This window comes from Amia ocellicauda, chromosome 2 (assembly GCF_036373705.1).
Source record: "Amia ocellicauda isolate fAmiCal2 chromosome 2, fAmiCal2.hap1, whole genome shotgun sequence".
NCBI lineage: Eukaryota > Metazoa > Chordata > Actinopteri > Amiiformes > Amiidae > Amia > Amia ocellicauda.
The window spans coordinates 12,234,241-12,258,621 of NC_089851.1; the positions used below are offsets into that span (position 1 = coordinate 12,234,241).

General features: G+C 36.2%; 1 protein-coding gene across 7 annotated transcripts in view; it reads left to right on the plus strand.

Annotated features, from left to right (window-relative positions):
• LOC136764593 (receptor-type tyrosine-protein phosphatase mu) overlaps nucleotides 1-24,381 on the plus strand; it is a 224,168-nt gene that overhangs the window by 125,932 nt on the left and 73,855 nt on the right. For all 7 annotated transcript variants that reach the window (XM_066718779.1, XM_066718788.1, XM_066718797.1 and 4 more), the window contains exons 8-13: nucleotides 3,089-3,397; nucleotides 4,086-4,195; nucleotides 6,812-7,013; nucleotides 7,767-7,869; nucleotides 22,229-22,502; nucleotides 23,622-23,658. In XM_066718779.1, the coding sequence (XP_066574876.1) occupies nucleotides 3,089-3,397; nucleotides 4,086-4,195; nucleotides 6,812-7,013; nucleotides 7,767-7,869; nucleotides 22,229-22,502; nucleotides 23,622-23,658 (1,035 nt within the window). The remainder of the gene's footprint in view (nucleotides 1-3,088; nucleotides 3,398-4,085; nucleotides 4,196-6,811; nucleotides 7,014-7,766; nucleotides 7,870-22,228; nucleotides 22,503-23,621; nucleotides 23,659-24,381) is intronic.

Genomic DNA, 24,381 nt, shown 5'->3' on the forward strand with positions numbered 1-24,381 from the left:
AAAAAATAAGAGACCACTCCAAGTTCAAAAATCAATGTCTTAATTTTTTCCAGAGCTGTATGTAAGAAAAAAGCTATTTGCTCATGAGTCCAGAGTGACAAGTCCCAATGAACAGAGGCGGCCTATAGGCAGCTTGACATATAGACAGTTTATAGTCTGTAGTTTATAGACGGTTGCATTCACCGAGTTCCCATGGAAATGACAATGTCCCTCCCCCTTTGGGTAGTATTCTCCACTGAACACTGTTTACAAGAACAGGGCGCCAACTGCCCAGGCTATCAGCTGGGGCCTTGCTTATGATGACTTCACTCCCCTAAACTTTGGAAAAAGTACAGACCTCAAGTACAGTAGTCTGTTGTTGTTTTTTTCTTGTAGTTTGTATGTTTTCTGCAGTGTGGATTGGGCCCTCAGGGGTGTGGCTGTGTCAAATCTAAGGGCACAGTTGTCCTAGATTTTCGTGTCTTGTCATCTGTCTTTTCTGTTTGTTCTGAAAGTTGTCTTCAGCCTTTTGTCCTATAGGGACATGGACATAGCAGTGCCAGAGGTAGTAATTAATTTGATTATAATGCCAATAGAATACACCTTCTTTTACATTTTACATATTCAAATTAATATTTCACTTTTTGGGACCAAATATTGGTTTTCCTTTTTCGTAAGATTCAGTAAGATTTTCATAATGGCACTAACATTTTCACTGACAGTCTTTATAAAGATTTTCATATTTCTCCACTTGACCTATACTGTTTAATGCATCTCTCCTGACTGTGTAAGGCAGCACTGTGGAGTAGTGGTTAGGGCTCTGGACGCATAACTGGAAGGTTCAAATCCGGGGTGGGGTAGTGCTGTTGTACCCTTGAGCAAGGTACTTCACTTAGAATGCTCCAGTAAAATGCCCAGCTGTATAAATGGGTACAAATGTAAGTCGCCCTGGATAAGAGCGTCAGCTAAATGACAAATAATGTAATGTAATGACTGAAAGTGGTATAACTCCTGGCTTGATCATCTGTTCTGATTGCAGTATATTGCAATGGAGAGCAGATGCATATGGCTTAACTGTGTTTTCTGACAGTTGATACCCTGCCATCATTTTTTTTTAATCAACCATTCCCCAGTGATAAGTTGCCTGCTTTAATAAAGTCAGCGTGGTTGGTACAATTTTACATGGAGGTGTGGGATTAGAAAGTCACCGGGCTGAACTAGTCTCTACCATAGAGACTTGTCTTTTTAATTTGTAGTGATGGTGACAGGGGAAACTGGGTGACATCTTAAAAGAAATAGGAGATTCATATTCATTTTTTTTAACCTTTTCTGAGGATGGTGCATCTTTAGTCAGTTTTATTAACAAGCAATAACTAAGGTACTAATTCAAATGGAAAGAGGTTTTAACCATGGTAAAGCTATTCCTTTAAATTATTTCAATCTTCGATCTTCATTGTGCTTGTATGTTGTAATGTAGAGATGCACTTAGCTTTGAAAGCATTTTAAATCACATTTTTGTTTTAGCACAGCATTTTAATCACAGCACCTTGCTACTGTCCGGTTTTGTTTTGTTGTTGTTTTTCTCAAGGAGTTATGCCCGGCACATAGAGGAAACAAATTGAAAGCCTGAAAAGCTGAAGTTTCCTGTCTGGTCTTGGAATTTTAAATATCAATGTGGATACCCTAAAATTGCACTTAAATGTCTCCCAGGGTCCTTGAAATTGAGTTTCTGAAAAAAGGCCTGCTTTTGTAATGGGTGGTAAAGTGTAAAGTTCCAGAGAAATGGACTGTGAATTGAACCTGGAATGGAAATTGATCCTATTACTCTGTTTTCTGGCTCCTTTCCCCCTGAGAATTAGCAGAGTCGAATGTAGAAGCAACAAGGATCCCTGATTAAACGTGATGTTAAAGTGCCAGGGGCTGCAATGTGGGCTTGCAGGTCCCTTGGATCAGCACAGCAACTGTCAGGCTTCAGTGCTTGAAAGTCAGTGAAAGCTGGCTGTGAGGAGAGGATGAAATATGCTGCAGGCAGCATCGGGGGATTGAGAAGAAGCTATCGGACTTAGCTGTGGATATGACACACAGCCCGCTCCTGAGGGAAATGATTTTGCCCTCGTTATCATGAGCCAGTGTGACCCATCTCATCCATCTCCGTCAGATGAGGAAGGCGATCTGTACCACTCCTATTAAAGTTGATGTGGTTGGTTTCACTGGGATGTCATAAAAATACCAAAAAAAGGCTTAATAAAAAGGATTGAGTCTTATAGTTTGTTGTTGCCGAAACAATCATACAGAAATAAAGAACAAAACCAATCCGAATTCCATCATGTATTTTGACAAGTGTTGTATTTTCCTCTAAGAGTTTACCCACAAAGTGATTCAAAGATCTGTCAAGTACATACCACCAAATTTTGGCGCACAGGACTGAATGTAATGAATAGGTGCAAAGTATTTAACTGTTAATGTCCGTGATCAGAGTAATGTATGGTATACAGTGTACAAACAGAGTCCAGGTGTACTGTCACAATATACTGCTTGCTCTGACAATGCAAGTACTCCTGTTGTCTATTTGTGATTTCCCCTATGCCCCCTTCCATTTAGCTCTTACCTATGCATCTTGTTTGCACTTGTTAGCAATTAGAACTAGGATGTATGACTTGTATTTTATATTAACCTTTGCACTCTGTAGTCTTAAAATTGTAATTGTATTATGCTTGATTTGCAATTGTACTGTTATTTCACTTTTGTATTGCTCTTGTTTCCTGTAAAGTCACCCTGGATAAGGGTGCCTGCCAATAAATAAATACAACTACTACTACTACTACTACTAATAATCATCACTACATTAGCTTCAATGCTATATTGTTGTGCAGTTACTGTACCCCAAAGCATTGTTTAGATGTGCATTCATAAATCATTCAGATTTATATTTGCAAACTCCAAAGAAAAAAGTGTTACAGGTCCAGTAAAAATTTAAAACATGGATTGTTTTGAAAGGATATGTTGTGACAAGAATCTCCCTTGCCTTTGTAAGTCTCTGACTTTAATGCAGTTAAATTCGATTTAGTGAGCCGACTGTTAACTGCTCTGTTTTCTTTATTCTCATAAGATCCCATGCATGGCCCAAGGAAACTGGAGGTGGTGGATATCAAATCCAAACAAATCACTGTGCGCTGGGAGCCGTTTGGGTACAATGTCACCCGATGCCACAGCTACAACCTCACTGTTCAGTACCGCTACCGAGTTGGAACCAAAGAGGAGGCCAGAGAAGAAGTGTGCTCTGACCCCACGAGCCCCTCTCCCCAGCACACCATCCGAGATCTGTCTCCTTACACCAACGTCAGTGTCAAACTGGTGCTCAGAAACCCTGAGGGAAGGAAGGAGAGCCAGGAGTTGGAAGTACTGACTGACGAAGATGGTGAGATCTGAAATAAAATATTTATGATTTTTCTACCAACAGTCCACTTTAAAGTTGTTGTCATTTTTGTACCAGAAATATTGCAGTGACAGTATTTGAAATTTTACTGTTTAACTCTAATGCTGTAGAATAATGCACACAAGTCTTCTGTAGTTACTTTAGTTTTATTTTAAGGAAGATAATCAACAGATTTAAGGCTGTAACTGCCAACAATAAATGTTATTCTTGATATTTCTGTGGGTATTTGTTATTTTCCTGTAGTATGAAAACATGGATCTTCTGTGTGTATGTGTGTGTGTTTGTGTGTATTTTGCTATAAATACTGGAGCCTTGCCAGTGCTGCTGAAAAGCCTAGTACACATGGGGATGTAAAAGGTGTTTAAAATCCCTCAGGAGACTAAAGGAACACAGGTTGTCACATTATTTTTTATGTATTCTCTTTGACAAACCTACACATTGAAGATACAGTACCCTTTCTTCGATCTCATAAGAAAAAACACCCATCCACGTGGGGGTAAGAAAGAAGGTTCACTATAGAGTATTCACTTGTGCTAAATCTTGAATTTGAAATGAAAGTCATTTGACATTTTATGTGGCCATTTCCATAACCTTGTGGTAGTCATCTTGCCCTTATTGTGAAAAATACCACTTTTAATTGACTTTGTTTTATGGCATTGTTTCCCTTCAGTGCCGGGTGCAGTACCTCTGGAGTCCATTCAGGGGAGCACATTCGAGGAGAAGATCTATCTGCAGTGGAGGGAACCCGCGCAGACCTATGGCATCATCACACTTTATGAGGTAATCAGGGCATTGATTTGTTGTTTAAAAATACATTAGACTATATACATTGTTTGTTCATTTTATCATTTATTATCTTTTGGTTATTTGCCATTGTATGCTTTCAGGCTTTTTGGGGGGTCTTTGTGAAACAATGAGATGAGTTAAAGGTTCCATTCTATAAATACCATCAATCTGTGAGAAATTAATTTGACATGTGACTGCCCAGAACCTTTAGGCTGTTTTTTTCTGTGGCTGTAATAAATACGTCAAAAGGATTATGTATGTATTTGTAGCATATATGCATTGTTACAGTCTAGATTTTGGTGATTTTCATCTCAGTAAGTGAATACCGTATAGACATCACACAAAAGGAAAACCACAAACACTTTGCATCCCAGTTTATAGTCTTGGGAAGTTAAGTTAAGGCGTGCATTAAGGTGAATGAAACAGAAAAGATTTAAAGATTCACTTAAAGAGGAACTGAATCCTTTGATATGGTTACTATTTGACAATGACTTTAAGCTAATTAAATGTAATTTTGAGCAACAAATGGTTCAAACATAGATATTTCTAAAAATCTCTACGTTGCACTAGTTCTAATTAGGTGCTACAAACAGTAGACAAACATATTTGGTTCCTCACCACGTTCTACCCCTTACAGCCCTGAGAGATTTATGGGGTTTACTTTTTTTTTTTATAAAAGGCATTGGGACAGGGATTCAGCAGAATAATTTACAGGATTTATTCAATTAGAAATATTAACCATGGGTCTTCTGACTGGAGTGTCCAGAGCTCTACAATGAAATAATTCTGTCTTTCTTAGTCAGTTAAATGCTCTGTTGATTTGATCTTTAAGTTAATTGATGAAGTCTACACAATGCAATGCTAAAAGAATCATTGTACCAGAATAAAATGAAATTTAAAAGAAAGTTTTCCGCCAATTAAGCTGTCAGATATTCACATTTGAGATTTTCTTTCTGTCACCTAGTCCTCCATTAATTTTACCAGCATTCTGAGGAACTGTCATGTAAAGAATAGACAAATTAAAGGGTTTCTGCTTCATGAAGTCAGCTTGCTGGAATAAGTTACTTTTATATTCCAATCCATAGAGGACACTGTGAGACTGACTCTATGTATCACCTTTCCTGATGAAATTATTGAATTGTTAAGAATTCCTATTAGCTATGTGTATCTGAATACAAGTAATACTTCTAAAAATGCTACAAATAACATCGTTCTTTTCAAGCTCTATATTTAATTTCAACCTACATAGTAAACTTCCATTTTTATAGACATTGTGCATTGTCTAATCCTAGAGGTTGTGTAGTTCCTTCAGAAGTCGGCAACTAAGCACAATTCAAGGATTTATCATCAATAGATCAGTATCCCCACCTGAGCAAATCCTTTAGAATACCACAATATTCAAATGAAGTACTTAAAATGGCCTACTGAATGCAGAAAGCTGAACTTTAACAGTAGTGTGCTCTGATAGCACCTCTACCACACAGTGGGCAATGCAGTGGTAGAGCAATCTGCTTCTGTCTTGGTAGCAGCCTTCCTTCTCCTTTTAGGTCTAGTTTCCCCATCACTGCATAGATTTTTATTGGCATTTCAGATGCTCTGTATTCATTACAGGAGATACTCCTACACCATTACTATTACCCTCAGGGGCCTGGCAATGTTCTTTATTCCTTGTTGGCCCACCTACTGTCAAGCCACCCTTCTCTGAGGCACTTCTCCATTATGCTTTCTGTGTTGGAAGCCAAGTTTGCATTAACCCTGTGCTGCCCACACTCTTTAACGCTAAACATGAAGGCCCCTAAAAGGCTAGACAGAAATTCAAGAGATTAACAAGTCTTCAGTTTCAACTTCTGTTTTCATTATTTTACAACATTGATCACTTTGACTTTCTGTCACTACACTAATAAAAATATATCGGGGATATTTTGGGAAATGATATAGTATTATAAATCTCAGATGCAGCTTCCAGATGACGACTAATAGTGACGGCCTTAGCAGTTGACACTATATTGATATTAAGCTGCTTCCCTCCAAACTATTGTTGTTTTATTGGAATTAGAATTAATTCATAATACAGACTTCCTGTTTTGAAAATACCAATTTATTTAATTTAAGGTTTTACGTGCTATGCGTCATTTTTATTATAGCAATTAATCAGCTTGTTCCACAAACAATTAAAAGTAGAAATGCTGTTGATTAGAAGTGAAAAGCAGTTTTTGGTTTGTTTTCTTGGTTGCTAGGGGAATATAACACAGCCTTGTATATTGCTTCATTACAATTCTTCACCAATTCTAGTATGATCCTGAAATGGAAAATGACAGTAATTATAATGTCAGCCAACTTCAAAGTATTAGTTTAAGCCTAGCTCTGTCCTTTCCGTCAGTGATCCATCCAATATACAGTCCCAGCATTTGCTGGAAACAAAAGCTCTGTGATATTTGGTCCAAAACCCATGCTTTGCTTTCACCAATTTCAGAATTTGATGAGAGCTGGGGAAGCAACAGGAAGTCTGACAGCGCATTAATCAGAAGGGTTTAGTGGTTTAAGACAATTATATTCCATCTTAAGGATTTTTGTTGTTGTTGTTTATTTTTGTTGTTATTGTTCACACAGATTTCCTACAAGGCTGTCAGCTCCTTTGACCCTGAATTTGACCTGTCAAACCAAAGTGGGAAAGTGTTCAAGCCCGGCAATGAGACTGTCCACTTGTTTGTGGGTCTCTACCCTGGGTCAACATATTCATTTACCATCAGAGCCAGTACCGCCAAGGGCTTTGGACTCCCGGTCATCACTCAGTTTACCACCAAGATATCAGGTGAGGACATGGATTTCAGCTTCCAATGAGAGAAACCCTATATAGCATAACACTTTCAAATTCATCCCAAATGGGTTTACCTGTCTATCCCCATTTATTTAAATAATTCACAATGTATGTATAATGACCTGGAGTGATATCTAAGAAAGTGTATGCTAAGATGTTTTTAGTTTTTCTGTGTATTTTGCAGTTTGTGTGGGAAAACTATACTGTATAATACACAGTCAATTAAAGCAATTCCTGCATTCTGGATTTGTAAATCTGAACTTAAACAGTATCCATTTATAGAAGACTAGGGTGAACAAACAAAGCTCAAATCATGTTTTCAATGTCCCTCCTGTTACCGGACTACATGCCATTTAGTGGACTTCAGATTGAATGGTTACATTTAAGGTTATACGTCTCTTGCCGTATGGCAGCATACCCATCTGAGCAGTACAGGACATTTTTTGGACTCATGTGGATTGAAAGTACATGATGTACTTTTTATATCATTATCTTTTTGTGTGAGGATTGTCATTTTAATAGGCAAGCTTATGGCAGAGTATCCTCGAAGAAAATGTATGTATTCGTTTCATGTAAGGTTATCTAATTATATAAAGATTAATTCCACGACAGACAGTACCCAAAGTACAATAGCATTTCATGTACTGCAACCTTTTAGGTAAGTTAAGATGGCAGTTGAAAACTGTATCGGTATGGAAAATAATACCTTTTTTGGTCTATTTTGCTGCTTCTTTCTTGTTGCCTTAGCTCCCTCTATGCCAGGCTATGATCAGGAGACCCCTTTGAATCAGACTGACAGCACAGTGACAGTGCTGCTTAAACCAGCGCAGAGCAGAGGAGCTCCTGTCAGGTAGGAGATTTCAGACCAGACAATACATGCCATTGCTGCTTTTGTTTTAATTAGTGTAATGCATTTTTCGGGACTGGGGATTGCATTGAAGTGGCTATCAGCAACTAAAACCTTGTCTCTATTTATTATAATTAGGTTCAATTGCAGTAGGAAATTTAAAGTGTTTTGATCCAATTTTTTTCTTGTTTGTTTTTCACTATATTTGTGCATTTGATCCAAATGAGAGGGATTTGCCCTTTGAAGATGAGAACAAAGCCCCCGAGTGCCAAGGCACTAGCGAGGATGTCTTCTTATGCATTTCTTTTATGTTCGGGTGCCTGGCCCAGCGATTATGGTCAAGGGGGTTTGTCCATGTTTCCACAGTATATTTATATTGTTTGTTTTTTGGTGAAATGAATATGAACTAATTTGTTTTTTAATTTAAAATATAATATTCAAGTGTCATTCATGTTGCATGTTAAAATTGAATCCATGCATTGATCATGGAAAAGCACATTATATACAACAGATACATTCATACATGTTACATGTTAAAATCACATTCCATGCATCTATCATAGAAAAGCACATTGTATACTACAGATCAATTCATGATTTTATAGTTTTAATGTAAATTTTTAGTGTCACATATATTATTTGGGCTACTGTCCTATGTACAATTCGTTTTTTATGTATTATGTATAAGTAATCCTCTCATTAGTACTGACTGGTGTGCAGTGTGTGCTTAATAAAACTGCTTTACCTTATTTTGTAGCAAATAACATTGTGTACTCAGCTACACATCAGAATTGTGTAGGAAGTGAACATGGACACCCCCCGTCCCCCCCGCCCCCCCCGCTTCCCCACCCCCAATCCGTGTTTTATGTTGTTGTTGGGACCTTGACATCCAAAGTCATTAAGGGGTTTCTAGGTGGCACTAAACTGACAGTAAAATGTTCACAAGCTTGTGAGTGTTTTAATAATTTATATAGTGTTCCTGCCTTCAGAGGGACTGCTGAACAGTACAAGTGATACAATTTGTTATTGGTGTTAACCTTCAGTACACATTCCATATTAAGATCTAATGTGTGCTTTCAGGTGCTTTATCTAGTTTACAGATCACGGGAATGATAATCATGCATGACAAAATAATGTTAGGTAGAGAGCCCTATAAGGTGAAAAACATTTTGCAAGGAAACACATAAAACATGCAATAACGCTAATACTACATGAACATCAATTATTATTTATAATAAAAAATAATAATAAAAAAAAAAACACTACATGTACCATAGCAAATGCAATGCAGCAACTTCAGAAAAGCACCCTAGCTACCAGAGTAGTGGCTCTAAATAATACTGGGTTTCAGGGGTTAACAAGTAAGAATATGGTAGTTAATATTATTTGTCACTGTGCAAGACTTGGGAGGCATTGATATGTGAGGCTGAGACAGGCAATCTGCAGTGTATGACATAAACCATTTTTTTCTGTATGAGATTCTAGGATCAATAAGTTAGTAGCAAATGGACAAGGGAAGTGGTCTGAATGGGCCTTTTCTGGTTTATATTATTCCATTGGTATAAAGTTTTAAAAACGGTGCAACTATAAACTTGCATATGGGTTTATCTTTCTATAGCATACTGTGTATTTGACAGCAGTGCGTGACATAGCTCTTGTTAACAAAAAAGGACTGCTTTAAAAAATGAGGGAATAAAACTGCATTTTAAGTTAAGTATCTGGTGAGTTCTAGTGCAGATCCGGCACCTCCTTGTGACATGAAAAATTGAACACACGTGTTTACAATTTAAATTAATTTTAAAGACTGTAACTGTTTTATTTCATTGACTCCTCGATTACACTTCAGAGGAAAAAAAAACAAAAAACTGATTTGTTCACTACAATTGTCGAAAATGTTACCTTGTTAGCATTGTATCTACAGCGGTGGCTTGGAAATGCGTTGAAAGTGTTACATTGATGTTAAGTGTTATGTCGTCACACATTCACTCCGGTACCTCCACTCACATTCATACCTCCGCTCTCTCCTTTTCATATTGTGCTCCGGCACCTCATGATGTACAGATTAACACCTGAGTACAGGTACAGTTTAAGTGCATGAATAAGTACAGGTATAATAAGGAGCAATGTAGTATTGATTAGTGAATTGATTGTTCAAGTCATTGTCACCCAACCCAGACCACGATTCTCTGTTGAATCAGTTGGGCCTGATTTTGGATGTATTTTTTCACAAACATTTGTGACACTGAAGGTAAGAGAAACTGAAACTGTACTACTTTCTATTTTACTACAGACTTAAGAAATCTGTGCTTTAATAAAGTGTTCATCAGTTGTTGTTTTCTCTGACTTCTAGGTACACAATTGCATTTTCTCTGAATTCTGAAACCGACAATAACAAAATCTGTAGTAAAACATGATCTAAACTATGCCTCTCAGGCACTTTTACAGCACTGACCATAATAAGGTGAACGTAAGGGACAAATAAAAGTCATGTATCCTTTAATTTGATTCTTATAACCCCAACCCCACCCCCTTCGAAGTTGAGTATTAGTTTTACTCTTAGTGTGTCCCAAAAATTATGAACCCCCTCTCATCTTAGAATAGCAGGACACTCAGCTGTACAGGATGCAGTAGTCTGTTGGGTTGTTTAACATTTCTCAATACTCCTAATTGATGCATGATTACGGAGTTTTACTAAAAATATTATCAGATTCACTTTTATATCTTCAAAACTCAAATTTCACTGATCTCGATGCCCTGTACCATTATTTCAGTCTTAGATGTAATTTACATTTTAACAATCTGAGCCTTAATCACTATGAAAGGCTATCTTTTGTTTACTGTTGAAAAAGCAGTCATTCTATTGCAGATTAAAGTGGGGATTTGGCTTTTAAGATATTAGCTTTGGTTTTAACCTACTTCAGATTATTTCAATAGCAAACTGTATAATCCTATTATTTTTTTACAAGCAAATATTTTATAATTATACCATATGGATAGAATACTATTATTTATCTATCTTTTTATACACAGAGAGAGAATAATGATTTCACGCTGTTCATATTTTCATAAGAGACTTATGTTGACAGGTAATTTATACAGTCTTTTAAGATTAATTGAATTGTGATGTATGTGTTAATGTCAAAGGCTGGGTTGCTTATTTGGGAGATTAACATCTTTTTAATGTTAAATTGTTCAAATGTATCGGTATGTCCACGAATCATTCGTTTTTAGAATAAGATAGATCAACATTAACCAATATGATTGTATGCTATATGTTTAAATTTAAAAAAATTTAAACATATTTTATAGTCTGTACCCCAGTTGAAGACTTTTTTTTCTTCAGGTTTCTTGTAATATTAGTAAAATAAAATAAATGTTCAATTGCTGCTCAATGATTGCTGTCCTTTATGGAGCAGAAATTTTATAAATGTTGAAAGACCTATTTATTCTCAGGAGTTGCAATGAAGACAATGCAGCTCAAAGTTAATTGAACATGACTACAGCTAGGAGCTTGTCATAACAAAACACTATCCCGTACTGATCGGATTTGTGAAAAATAAAGCTAAAGATATTTGAAACCTAAATAACAGATGTTCTGCTGTGATAAACCGAGAGAATTAGAAGGTGATCAGTAATGACTATTTTGTTGTCGAAATTAGAGCATGCAAGAACATAAAATCTTGTTTGCCCTATTTTGAAATGTCATTGTACAAATTATATTACTGAAGTATATTGCTGTAAAAGTATTAATTTCATGATGTATTTATATATGATTACTAGGAAAACTTGCATAATACTGAATTTAATTTGAAGGGTGTCTGGCAGTAAAACATACATTTTAGACAATTATGTATACCAGGGAGATTCTGTTCCTTAAAGGAGATTAGTAATCCAGCTGTCAGTAACGTAGTGTTACAGTAATGTTTGAAAATTAGCTCACCATGTCCAGAATCCCTTTTCTGTTTGAAGTGCCAAGAGAATCCGCTGTAAGCCCAATGTTTACATGGCACACAGGAAAATAGAGGTTGGAAGCTTGAAATTGTGAACAGTTTAGCATTTCAGCCATTGAATAAGGAACATTTTCTATGTTATCTACTGCAACACGAGCCTAGCCAAAAATAAAATATAAAGAAATGAACCAAATAAACAAAATACCCTTGTACAGTTTTTTGGCAGACACCAGTCCAATTTCATTGTTCATTTTCTTTTGCCAAGTGTAAGTCTCCCGGTTTATTATCTCGAATAAAGAATTAACACTTTTGAAGATGGAGGTGTTAGCTCTTTATGCCGAGAATGGACAAATTAAATAACTTTGTAACATCTACTTAGGGATGGATCAGGCTGTTGTGGAATTGGGTAGCAGCTAATGGTCACTGCTCTAGTTTCACACCTCTTCTCCTTGTAAAAAGTTTTCCTATTTCTCCATTATAATTTTCTGCATATTGTTAAAAGTGCTGTACACTTACAAAGTATAAGCCAGTGACAAATCCTGGCCAATGGAGGTGAATCTTCTTTTCCTTAAACTCCAGCTTAAATTGAAATAAGGCTACAGAAAGAAATAATATGTGCCTTCTGAGAAATGTGATTACCATGTTCCCAGAACCTGGTTTTGCCCTCGCAGCCCCTAATCCGTGGCTCTGCTCCTAGCAACAGGGATTCTTCATATGAATGAAGAATATTAAAGGTACACCAGGATCCATTTAGAGTTCACCCGACAGTGTGATATTACAGTTCTTAAAAAAAAAAAAATGGCCTTTTGAGATGTTATCTTCTCTACAGTAGTGTATGAAGCCTACTATCTTTATGATTGAACTTTTGCTTAACAACATTATCCTTTCGAATTGATATAGAAAATGTGTTTGTATTTGAAATGTATTTCCGGTTTCGTTTCTCCTGTTTTTCCCCACTCCTTCGTTTTTGTATTCTTGTTAAAATACAAATAAAATAACAGTGTAGAGCTTGCGTTCTCTGCCAGCCCCGCATGAACACGCTGGGTCAGGAAAAGTCTACCTTGACAGCCATTTTAAATCAGTTAGATATAGGGCCACTGCACCGCTCCCCCAGGAGGCTGTCTGTGTAAGTCCTCGGGATCGATAGCAATGATGCCTGGGAGGTGAGATTATTAGCATTAAAAGACAGACAAATGAGATTTAAATGCTTTCTGTACAGTCCCTTCATCTGGTCAAATTGGAAGCAAGTGCCTTTCTATCAGACTGCATGAAAAATAAATCTAAGTTTCAGGTCACAATTCAGTCAATGCCAAGTCAAACTCCAGTAATTGGTTGTCGTCACGTGACTGTGCTCTGAAATACATCTGGCAGCCTGGTATCGAGAGGCCTAATTGGTGTCAGTTCAGGTTGCCGGCTCTCCGCAGGAACCACGTCTGGCTTGTTTGCCCCCGTGGTTGCCCTTTTTTTTTTAATAGCTTTTTTATTTTTTTTTATTTTAAGGGTCGCCAAGCCCTTATATAACTGACATGAGGCATTTTTATTTTTTAAGAGAATTTATGGCACCTTTGTATTCTGGTATAAAATATTTCCCTAGAGAGTGGAATAGTAAGTACTTATGTGTTCCAATCTCCTCTGGACCAACAACAGTAAGACTCCGTATTGATTTGTTTGGATATATTATATGAACTTACATGTACTGTTTTTAACGGTGGTGAAGCCGTGATAATGTAACATACATGGCTTCGATTGCTTCTACTTCTAACATGTTCCTTGGAAGGCAGGTAATGATGGTTGATGGTACAGCCCAACAGCATCCTTAAATCTCATAAGCTGGATGTCCGCCACTTTCCTGTTTGTAGTGCCTAGAAGCCACAAGATCCTCCGAGTTCCATCTAAATTACTTTACTGAATTGATTAGTGACTGAATTAACCTTAATGATCACTGTCTTAAAATACTTTAACTGTTAGGACACATATTAATCTAAATAGCTTGGGGACTAAAGTACAAATAATGGTATAATTTATTTTTTGTATGATGTGACATTTCTATTCTATTTGAATAATAATCTCCCTTCACCAATCTCAGATTTTAATTCTGTTTTACAAGAACATTCAATCATATAACCTCAAACACTGAATATAACCCCTCAGTGCAGTAGCCTTCAGGTGTTGGACTGTCTGTATTCGCTCCTTCCCCTGTCTTGGCCCACAGTGGTGGATTGAGCTGCCCCTGAGCAAAAGGTCTTCATAGTGTCTTACCACCTCTCTGTGCTTCCCTCAGGCCAATCTGTTTATATCACGCCTGTATACCATTCTCATCTATCTTCATTTTTTTCACTCCAATAGATGGTCTGATTTTGAATAGTGTCATATTGTGTACATGCAGAACATTGTGTTTGTACAACTCCGGAAACCGCCTTTGCATTAAGACATCTGCTACATAGTTATACATCACCTTGTAACTTAATACAGGTTACTTAAGAATTCCAGCAGATTTTCTCATCGTTAAATGAAATGGTCAATAAGTTGTTTTATTAGCCTAATGGAAGAAGAAATCACTTGACATGCAAATCATGCAAAGAGAAAACAGTGTGCACTGTAGTATGAACTAATTTCACCAGAAAATTGACCTTGTTAATTAATAATTGAATCAACATCAATTTAATTGGAAGCAGAGGTAATCTAAATTGTTGATTTCCATCTGGTAAAGTTTGTTGAATTAAATGCATTTAAAATAGCTTAAAACAGACAGGTGGCTCTTATTTCTTCTGTAGTTACCAGTTTTGAACCAAGTGTTTGAAACAAAAGCCTGCTAAATGATAATCATGGTGGACTGTCACACAGATTTGTAAAATGCACAAAAGTACAATAAAAGCAGCAACAAGAATAACAACCGTGAAGATGTATAGTAGTATCTGAATTTTCATAGTTGTTTTGGTGTCATCTCGATGATAATGAAGATGATGATTCTTATCATTAATTGTTATTATTGATCTTGCAAAATGCTGTAATGTCTCACTCTTCTGCTGTAGCATTTCTATTTTTGCATTAATAAGCTATTCCATGCGATTAACCAGTAATCCATTTCAAAGTCGTTTTCGTGAAACTAATATTAATATTTGAGGTTTATCCAGACGTGAATCTACTTTCAATTATTCATTCCATCATTTGAATAATTGCAGCAAAATCTTGAAAATAAATCTTTTGTGGGTTTAACACGCACAGGCATCCCTGATGATCACAGAAAAGTAAACTGAAACTCCTCAAGCTGTTGCTGATGTACATTCTTGAATTTAAACAGAAATGATAAAGTCTGTTAACCAACTCGAGCATAAACTCAAAATTTGGAATATAAATCAGGGATCTTGTCAGTCTTTTCTGGATTGAGTCCAGCATCTTGGACATCACAGGTTATAGCCAAGCTGCACAGCTCTCGTGTGTGTCTGAGACTCCTGTGTCCCCAGTGCCTTCACAACGGTGTCTGAGTGCGGCTGAACTGGACCTTTGGCTGCCGTGTACAGGCAGCGTTTTACTTGTGAGTTGCACCCACCCACCATGTGACCTGCTCCTCAACATAGTGGAGATTACACTGGCCAGCTGAGAGAATACAAACAGAATTAGAAAAGGTGTGTGTGTGTGTGTGTATATATATATAATGTAATAACTCTTTCTCTCTCTCTCATTTATTTATATGTTTGTGTGTAGATAGGTAGGCATATATTATTTTAAGAATCTGAGGTTTTTTTTTTTGGTGAAGAATACAATCATATGGGAAAGGAAAGAGTAAGATTGTGATAAAACTAGTAATTTATTTTTCTTGAAACTTTATAGTGACTTCTGAGATTTCTTTTGCCACTGGCAACTGGTATTTTGCCTGAAGCAAGAAAATGAATCTTTTCTTTAAACAAATGGCAGTATAAGCGAGAGGGATGTGTGAAACTCAGCAATTGAAGACCAAGTGTTACCATATATACACAAGTATTTAAGAAGCATGCACTCACATATATATATATATGGTATGTTTATATATTATTTCAGTGGTAACACATCATAAATTAATAATTAGTAGTGGATGTGCTGCATACTGATATTGATCCTTTGTTCTGGAAGCTTACTATGACTTCACATGTATGATTTTATAAAATGCATGGTTCAAGACTTAGCAGATATCAGTAGTGCAATTACATTGAGTCTGTTTTGTATTGTTTATTAAAAAATGCAGATCCACAGCAATGCCTCAGGGTGGCTATTATTATGTTCACTTTTATGGTAACTGCTTTTTCACCAGTTTTAAATATGCTTAATTAGCATTAATTTACAATAATAAAATCCTTACAGTTCGGTCTGAAACTAGAAAATGTAATTTCAGTCTTAAAGAAAAGTACATGTATGTATCAATAAATGCTTATCATTTTTTCAATAGTTTTTTTACAACTATTTGCAGATAGATATGCAGTCATTACTTTTGAGTTTGAGTCTTGAAAACCAATATTACATTACAGAAATGTCACGGCTTCCTTCCATGAAATGTTCCTGAAAAAGTATTACATTTATCAAATAAAGAAATTGGGTAATATACATCTTTTTCTATACCGGTCTTGATCATGAAATAGATTGCATTTTTATACAGTGTTCTAAGACTGAAATCAAACAAATGTGAGTTATGTTTATATACCAAAGCTTAATTGTAAAATATATTGGATAGGTTTGGCAATTTCATATTATAGTCAGTTAACATTAATTTATACATATTAGTTGTTTTGTACGAGTCAAGTTTTCTGGTCTCTACCCTGTTCAGTCCACATCACTGAAGAAAGTAGAAATTAAAAGGGGATGTTGTATTCTGTGTATCCTGTTGTTATTGTTTGCTTGAAGTTCTAGATCAGTTAGAGCCTAAAAGATTTGGTAGGACAGCATAATATTTTATGGAAATGGTGAGATTAAAATAAAACTGTCCCAAAAGGAGGTAGACAAGCCATTTCCAATCTATGGCCTGTATTGTGAACCTGTTGACAGCTCTTTTGAGTTATGGGTAGCCTTTAAGCAGGCATTTAATCTGATGTAAATATTCTCGTCACTCTTCTTTTTTTCCTTTTTGTATTATACATAATGTGAAAGCTCCTTGTTCTGGCACATTTTTGCCCTGCCCTTTGTTCAAAATATGGGACTGTAATTGAGTTCATATTTCTCACCCAGCCTTTGAGCTGTAATTAATATTTTATTACATCAGATTTTATCACTAAATAGCAGAGCGGCTGGGTATTGAGCCACACAAGAAAGGGCAGGAGTGACTTATTGATGCTGGGGAAGTTCCTTGTAATGAGTTATGGTTGAAAGAACACAAAATACATTTATGGAATCCAGCTAATATTCTAAAGCAGTTTATGACTGATCTAATCTTGATAGGATGGGAAAAGAGAGAAATTAAATTACCAAATATTGAATATTCAGTGCAGCCTGACTATTTATGATATCATACACCTTTTTTTCTTGCTTCATCAGAGAAAATAGGCATTGTTATGTCAGTTTCACTGCATCCTAAATAAGTTTTTTCTTTGCGCTGACATACTTATTTTTCATTTCAACTTTACTTTTTGGAGCACTGTATAGATTTTATGTGGGACGAAAAGGAGTAGCTGAAATAAACGCTTTGTATCAGCATGTTAATATGATATCTACCCGTCAATCATATGTAGACTAACAGGAGCGATGTTATGATCTGGGAGCATGTAAAGGTCAGTAATTAGGAATTGTAGTTTGATCAGTTATCAGTGTGAAATGTGTTCATTTTTTCATGTATTGATGTTTTTACATATCAACTCAATAACATAACCTTTAGTGAAATCACTGCACTATAATTGAAGAGTATAACTGATGAAAAACTGCTCACCATGAAGTGTTGTAAGTGTTACCTGCATTTATTGTGGGACTTTTGTAATGGCATGTTGTGAACATATCATCAAAAATGAATACTTAAAGAAACAGTAAGGCAAAGAGGCCTCATCAAGCATCACACTTATCTGTTGATTGGATGTGGGCTTACACTCTGTAGTTAATCACAGCTGTATTTTTCACAGAGATGGTTTAGGTATTCCATTGAATAAGACATTGCAATAGTTAATGTGATAATTAAAACCAGGACTGAAGTTTCAGCTGAAGACTCGCACCTTATATTTTACCCACATTTTTAATATGTGCATTCAAATTGGGCAAATGGTTCTTAGTTTTAGATCTGTAGTCATTTCTATTACATTTTAATAAGAAAAGTTGTTGCTATTATCTTAAATTTCAACTAGAGATATTTCACTCGAGGGACAGTTCAACATCATTATCATAATTTGTCATGTCATCATTTTGTATTATTCAACCCAGAGGAAGCATTTTAATCTCAAACGCTATCAGTAGCTATATGGATCCCTGTAGGTCTCCACAATGAATACATTTAACAGGCTTTTTTTTCCCAGGCTTTTTTCAAAACACTTTCCACCTGACCAAAATAGTGACGGTATGAATAAATTGTTAAACCATCACTACATTTCCAAACCTTCTTGAGCAGGTAACACCTGTTTGTCTTTCAGGTGGAATCACATTTGTCCAAAGAGAATTATTGATGGTATTACAGATTGCAGAAGCTGACACAACAGGTCACAATTTGTTGTTGGCATACAGTCCATAGCATGGATTCTCTGCATGTGTTTAATAGAGATTTGTCCTTACTGTAGTGATATTTAGATCTATAATGAGAAATAATTGTTGCGTTTTCATGTAATATCCTTTAATGAAAAGCAACTCTTGAAGACTATAATGCACATGGTAACCCATATTGCCTAACCATTTTTCCATTGTATTTTCCTTTTGACTTCCCTGAGCCTGTGTGGTGTTGTATTTTTGTTATTTTATTATGATTATTGACTTTACACAAGAAATGTTATTTTGTTTGTAAGATTGGGATATTGTAAGGTACATTTAAGTAAAAATGGCCAGAGATGATAATATCTGAAACCAGAGCAAAGGAAGCTGAATGTCCTTTAGCAAACAGCAGTTCAAGAGTTCACCCAGTTTAGCAAACGACAGTTGAAGAGTTCACCCAGTTTTACAGTGGAGGCGTTCTGATCTCTACACAATACACTGGGTGAAGGAAGGTTGTCCATGTTTCAGTTGATGGTAAATGTCAAGGATAAAGAGTAGCGTTTTTTTTTTTGGGTCCTTAGAAATGTAATATGAAAGGGATATGTCATGTGAGCAACTCATTAATATGTGTATAAGTTTCTCATGGTGTTTTTGTACTGAATACTGACAGGCAGGACTGATCTTCTCTTTCGTCAGGGACATGTTATTAACTGAGATAATGGAGTAATGTTATGTGATGCATATGTTACCCCTCCTATCTTTGCCAGCAATGTCCCCATATTAGAAACACATAGAACATGTTTTGGACATCCTTGACACATGTCTGAAACAGAACTGGTCGTCCTTAGGGCTGTTTTTTTAAGAGCACTGGCACTAAATATCTCAGATGCAGCTGGGTCAACTCATTAGACATGGCATCAACCTTATACTGATGTCATATAGATATGGAAGCCCCACTCATATCACTGCCTCAATGTTTCAGAATAATACCTGTAAAATGCCTCTGAATTAAGTGCGTTCATTCACATGGATATTTGTTTTGTTGGATTTGGCGGCACTAACTGATTATCCCCTGACAGCATGTATTAGTGTTATATATTAGTGTAATCTATGTGTTTGTGTGTGGTATGAACACACTCATACACAAGATGATTTTAGGTATTGTTTCATTTAATGGATATGCATCTTCTGTCAGTATCCAGCATTTATAATGTTCTCTGATTATGCATTGAAATATCCCACAATTACTGAATTACAATTTTATTATTCTGATAATTCCTATTAATCATACCAAGTTAATTCAACCGTGACCATACATGACTTAAAAATCTAAATTGAATAAAGGATAATGTGGAACTAATTAAAGCAATTGTGCTTCCTAAATTGGAATGTTGCTGAAAGAAAATGTTGGTTACATTTAGAAGCCTGAATTGTATGTTGGTATTAATTTGTAATGGTTTGAATTCCAATATTTCAGTAAAAGAATACCTTTCATTTTTTCCTTCCATACAATTAATAATATTGTATTATTGGCTTACAAGATATTTCTGTTTTAGGATATTTTAGACAAGAGGTGCCCAGGGGAGAAATGTTTGATTGCATTCCGGACAGTAGAGGCCTCTTTAAACAATAAGTGATCTTGATATAATTTGTATGTACAGGTTCAATGACTGTACAAAGCACACTATCAAAGCACAGTTTTCAATTTATATACATGTATTATATTCTTACCTGAAGAATTTAAATATTGTTGGTAATGAGACTTTGATCACTGCAAGCTATTAAATTTTGCTCAGAGTGGTTATTCTTGGAAGCTCATGCAAATAAGCTTAAAACTAACTTCATTTGAGATCCTTGCGTGGTGCATATTTCAGCAGTGCATTACGTTTTATGCCACTCATTGAAACACTTCATTACATTACAGTTTACACAAAACATGTTAATAGGTTAAATTGCATTACTGACAGTAACAATGCAATTGCATACAGTCACTGAGTAGTTTTCTTTTTTCCCCTTGAACAGTAGGACTTTGATAAAGGGAAAATGAAAAGAGCTGTTTGACCTTTAGGTGTTTAAATTATTAAACACCAAATAGAGCTGAGGTCTGGATGCGTGCAAAGCTAATTTGTCTTATGCTGCTAGAAGAAGAAAAAAATCCCATTTTGGGTTTGATAGTGTTCAACTCAACATGGTTCCATTATGCTTCCGTGTGCCGTGTTAATAAAGCTCCCTGTCGTCAATGCTGGACTGTAATTTCAGTTCAATCTATTTTTTTTTTCTTTTTCCCACTCTTTGTGCTATCCAATATCCTGGGTGTTGAAAAGGCTTTGGATTTGTGCTTAGTTGAAATGCTATCCGAATAGAAACGTTTTTAAGCACATTTCCATTTCGGGCTTGTTTTGAGCTAATTTTATTGGTGCAAACAGAAAATGTTTCCGTTATTTTCCCTTTATTCCTGAACTTTGAGTTTTAAACCCTATAGGATCGGGGGGTTATTTTTATTATTGTTTTGTTCACATGTATATAAATCCATTGCATCATTATGCCAGAGTGCAGTGTATTAATATCCTGAAATGGTAGCCAAGCCTTGAATTTTATAAGAGAGACTTTATAGTATGCCAAATAAATCCCACATAGATGGGGATCACTATCCTGCTACCTAACAATAAATTAAATACCAGACCCTTTTTCAGAGCTAAATTCAGACCAAGGCCATAGGCTTTACCAAGTTAATTAAATCTGTCTGTGTCCTGATCCTGTGATAGACCTTTTGCCAATATAAAACCACATTACTACGTTGGTACTATTTCACCAAGATACAGATCGGGCTTGTGTTGTATTTGTTTTCAGAACAGTAGCTCTTTCAATTTGATTCTGTCATTCTAGGTAGATTATTCAAACCTTTATTAAACTTCAGTCAATGCTGAGCATACTCAAAAACACAAGTCAAAATGTTCTTTGTGATATTGTTCTATAAGTGCGGTTTATATTTTTCTTTCTCTTTATTGTAACTCATGGGATTACTTCAGTTTTTAACACTGCCAAAATTATGGAATTGCCCTTTGTCAACTCAGCTCACAGCTTAAACCCTTTCACTAGCATGAGACAAATGAATACAACACACATACAATTTCTGGCAAGTCACATCTCTTCACGCTCAAAACTAAGGCCTGAAATTGATGTCTCACTGATAATCATGTAGGCTATCATGCAACTGGCCAACCCATGGGTCACAAGCCAAGGAAATTAGTGTGCATAACCCCTCAAACACTTGTCCAATTGGTTACTGCCATAAAAATCAAGATTATTCATTCTATAAAAGCTTATTTAAATTTGCATGGATATATAATACATTTGGAGGGACTGGTTGTCTTTGTTTGAATTGACCATTTACTGGCTTATGATCAACCAGTGACTCAGTTGTTGAAACCACCAGTTTCTGGACTATATACTTGACCTAGTCTCTGAGAGAAGGCTTTTATTGTTTAAAACATGCAGAAATCCGTGCTTTGTCATTTGATGGTAGACCATAATGAATACTCCAAACAAACAAAATCAAGCACCATGTCGTTATTAGACCTGAGTATTGTGACTTGACTGTTTAGTATTGGATTTTCCATGGAAATAAACAGGTTTGTGCTACTTTTGAATGAAAACACTGCAGTGTCACAGATCAACAGCTTGTCTGTACAAATGTAAAACGTTTCCATGGTTTTAGAACTGCTGAAACATACTTTGTATCTATCCTTCTCCTGACATTATTTTCTTGTGTGACTGCACAGTGTCTACCAGGTGGTTGTTGAAGAGGAGCGTCCTCGAAGAGCCAAGAAGGCAGCTGAGATCCTGCGATGTTACCCTGTGCCAATCCACTTCCAGAATGCCTCAGTTTTAAATTCCCAATACTACTTCACTGCTGAGTTCCCGTCTGGTGGCATCCAGTCTCCCCAGCCATTCAGTATTGGTGATAATAAAACCTACAATGGATACTGGAATGTCCCACTTCTTCCTCACAAAAGCTACAGCATTTATTACCAGGCTGTAAGCACAGCAAATGGGGTAAGTTGTGGAACCATAGGACTGATGGAAGCAAAGTTGTGTGTTTTTTGTTGTTGTTGTTTTTAATCAACCCGTCAATATCCTGTCTTGCATTTCAAAATGAGGAGTATACTCTACACCGTGGCTCTCATTTTTGGTGTTATACTACAGTCACTTGTCCAGGATGTCTGAACAATGCATATACATGTGCTTATTTATTATGTAATTATATTATAAAATGGAAAAGCTTTTCTTCAGCAGCCCCGATGCTCACAAGTTACAGTAGTCTTATAGAGCTGCTATAAGTGTTGATTTGTACAGATTTATGTACAGTTCAAGTGCATTTTAGTAAATCATCAAAGATAAAACCCTGAGGTGAAGCCGCCTTCCATTGTAGGTTCTTGTCAGAAAAATGATATTGTTTATTACCATCTGTAAACAGGCAACGTGTTTGTTCATTTGCTGTCTCTCACTTTCTAAGTTTTGTTGTGTGTGTTTTTTTTCAAACACGAATGTAACACAAAAGCAGGAGATGTGACTAAAGCAACGCTGTGTAAAGGGGCATTGCAGATCCTGTTTTATTTGATACTTTCCTGAATTGTTCAGTTTCCTGTGTAGTCCTATCAAAAAACCTGTTTTATTTTATTTTATTTCGCTGGCTGTCTCTGACAGCTAAGACATGTGTGTGCCAACAGCTATTATAGCCTCCGTTTCAATGTGCAGTGACTGTGCCAAATTCAAATGCACCATCACATTTTTTTTAAATGCCTAACATGGTATTTTAAAGCTTTCTCTGTTTTGGAAAGGAAGCCGTATTCAAGGTCAGCGAGTTCCCTTCGAATGAAAGGCCACACGTAGCATTCCAGATAGATTTCTGTCATCTGGCAGGTAAATGCCATCTGAGCTATTTATCCACAGTGTTTTCCCAAGGTGCTAAGTCTATTATGTTTCAGCTGTTTATGGACAGGGTATTCTCCAGATTGGGAGAGGGATGTTTTTATTACTGTGAGACCATATGCACAGCTGATCCGGCAGCACATATCAAATTGATGGGTGTGTAAATGGAACTGCAGAAACTGTTTGTATTTTCCCTAACTACAGGAGGAACAATTACTTTTTTTTCTTTCTCTCATTTCTCAGGAAACCAAAATCGACTGTGTTAGAGTGGCCACTAAAGGTATGCTTACAGTTTCACAACAAAGTAAAGACAGGGCACTTCACTGTTATTTTGTATTAGGTTAATTAACTATTTATCTAAGGCATCTGGTCCTACAGTGTAATAGTTTTGTATTTTATTATGTATTTTATTTATTTTATATGTTGCTCTGATTTGTGTAGAAGTTTACATCATATTAGTATTCTTTAACTTTACTGACTTCCAGTTTAATCAACAATCAGTGTTTATTTTGCTATGCGTCACACCCAGCTCTTGCAAACTGCACAACTTATACCACAGTGGGTAGCACAGGGACGAGTGGCAGGTGTGTCCATAATCCAGTCCTTATGTCCCTTTCATTTCCATTAGGCTTCAATATGAGAGATGTTAGATGAATAAAGGCAAACAAAACTCTTCCGAACAGTAATCAGATTAAAGTTGTTCTGTATCCTATATTTAAAAACCGTGCATCGCAACCACTCTAATTCCTTCTCACTGCTTTCTTCCTTCTTGACTGATAAAATGCTTTGCTTGTCTTTTAAAACATTAAGGATGAACAATGATCAGAGAAGATGCACAAACATGGGCTCTGCTACGGTTGTGAAATAGTTACACAGACGGCATTTAGCACTAAACCAGTACTCTTTAAAATATTATGCAGCCACAGTTTTGAATTTAATTGTCTACAGATGGTAGATAATCTATTTTCCTTACTAGATGCCATCTTTCTAATGGCACCCAGGC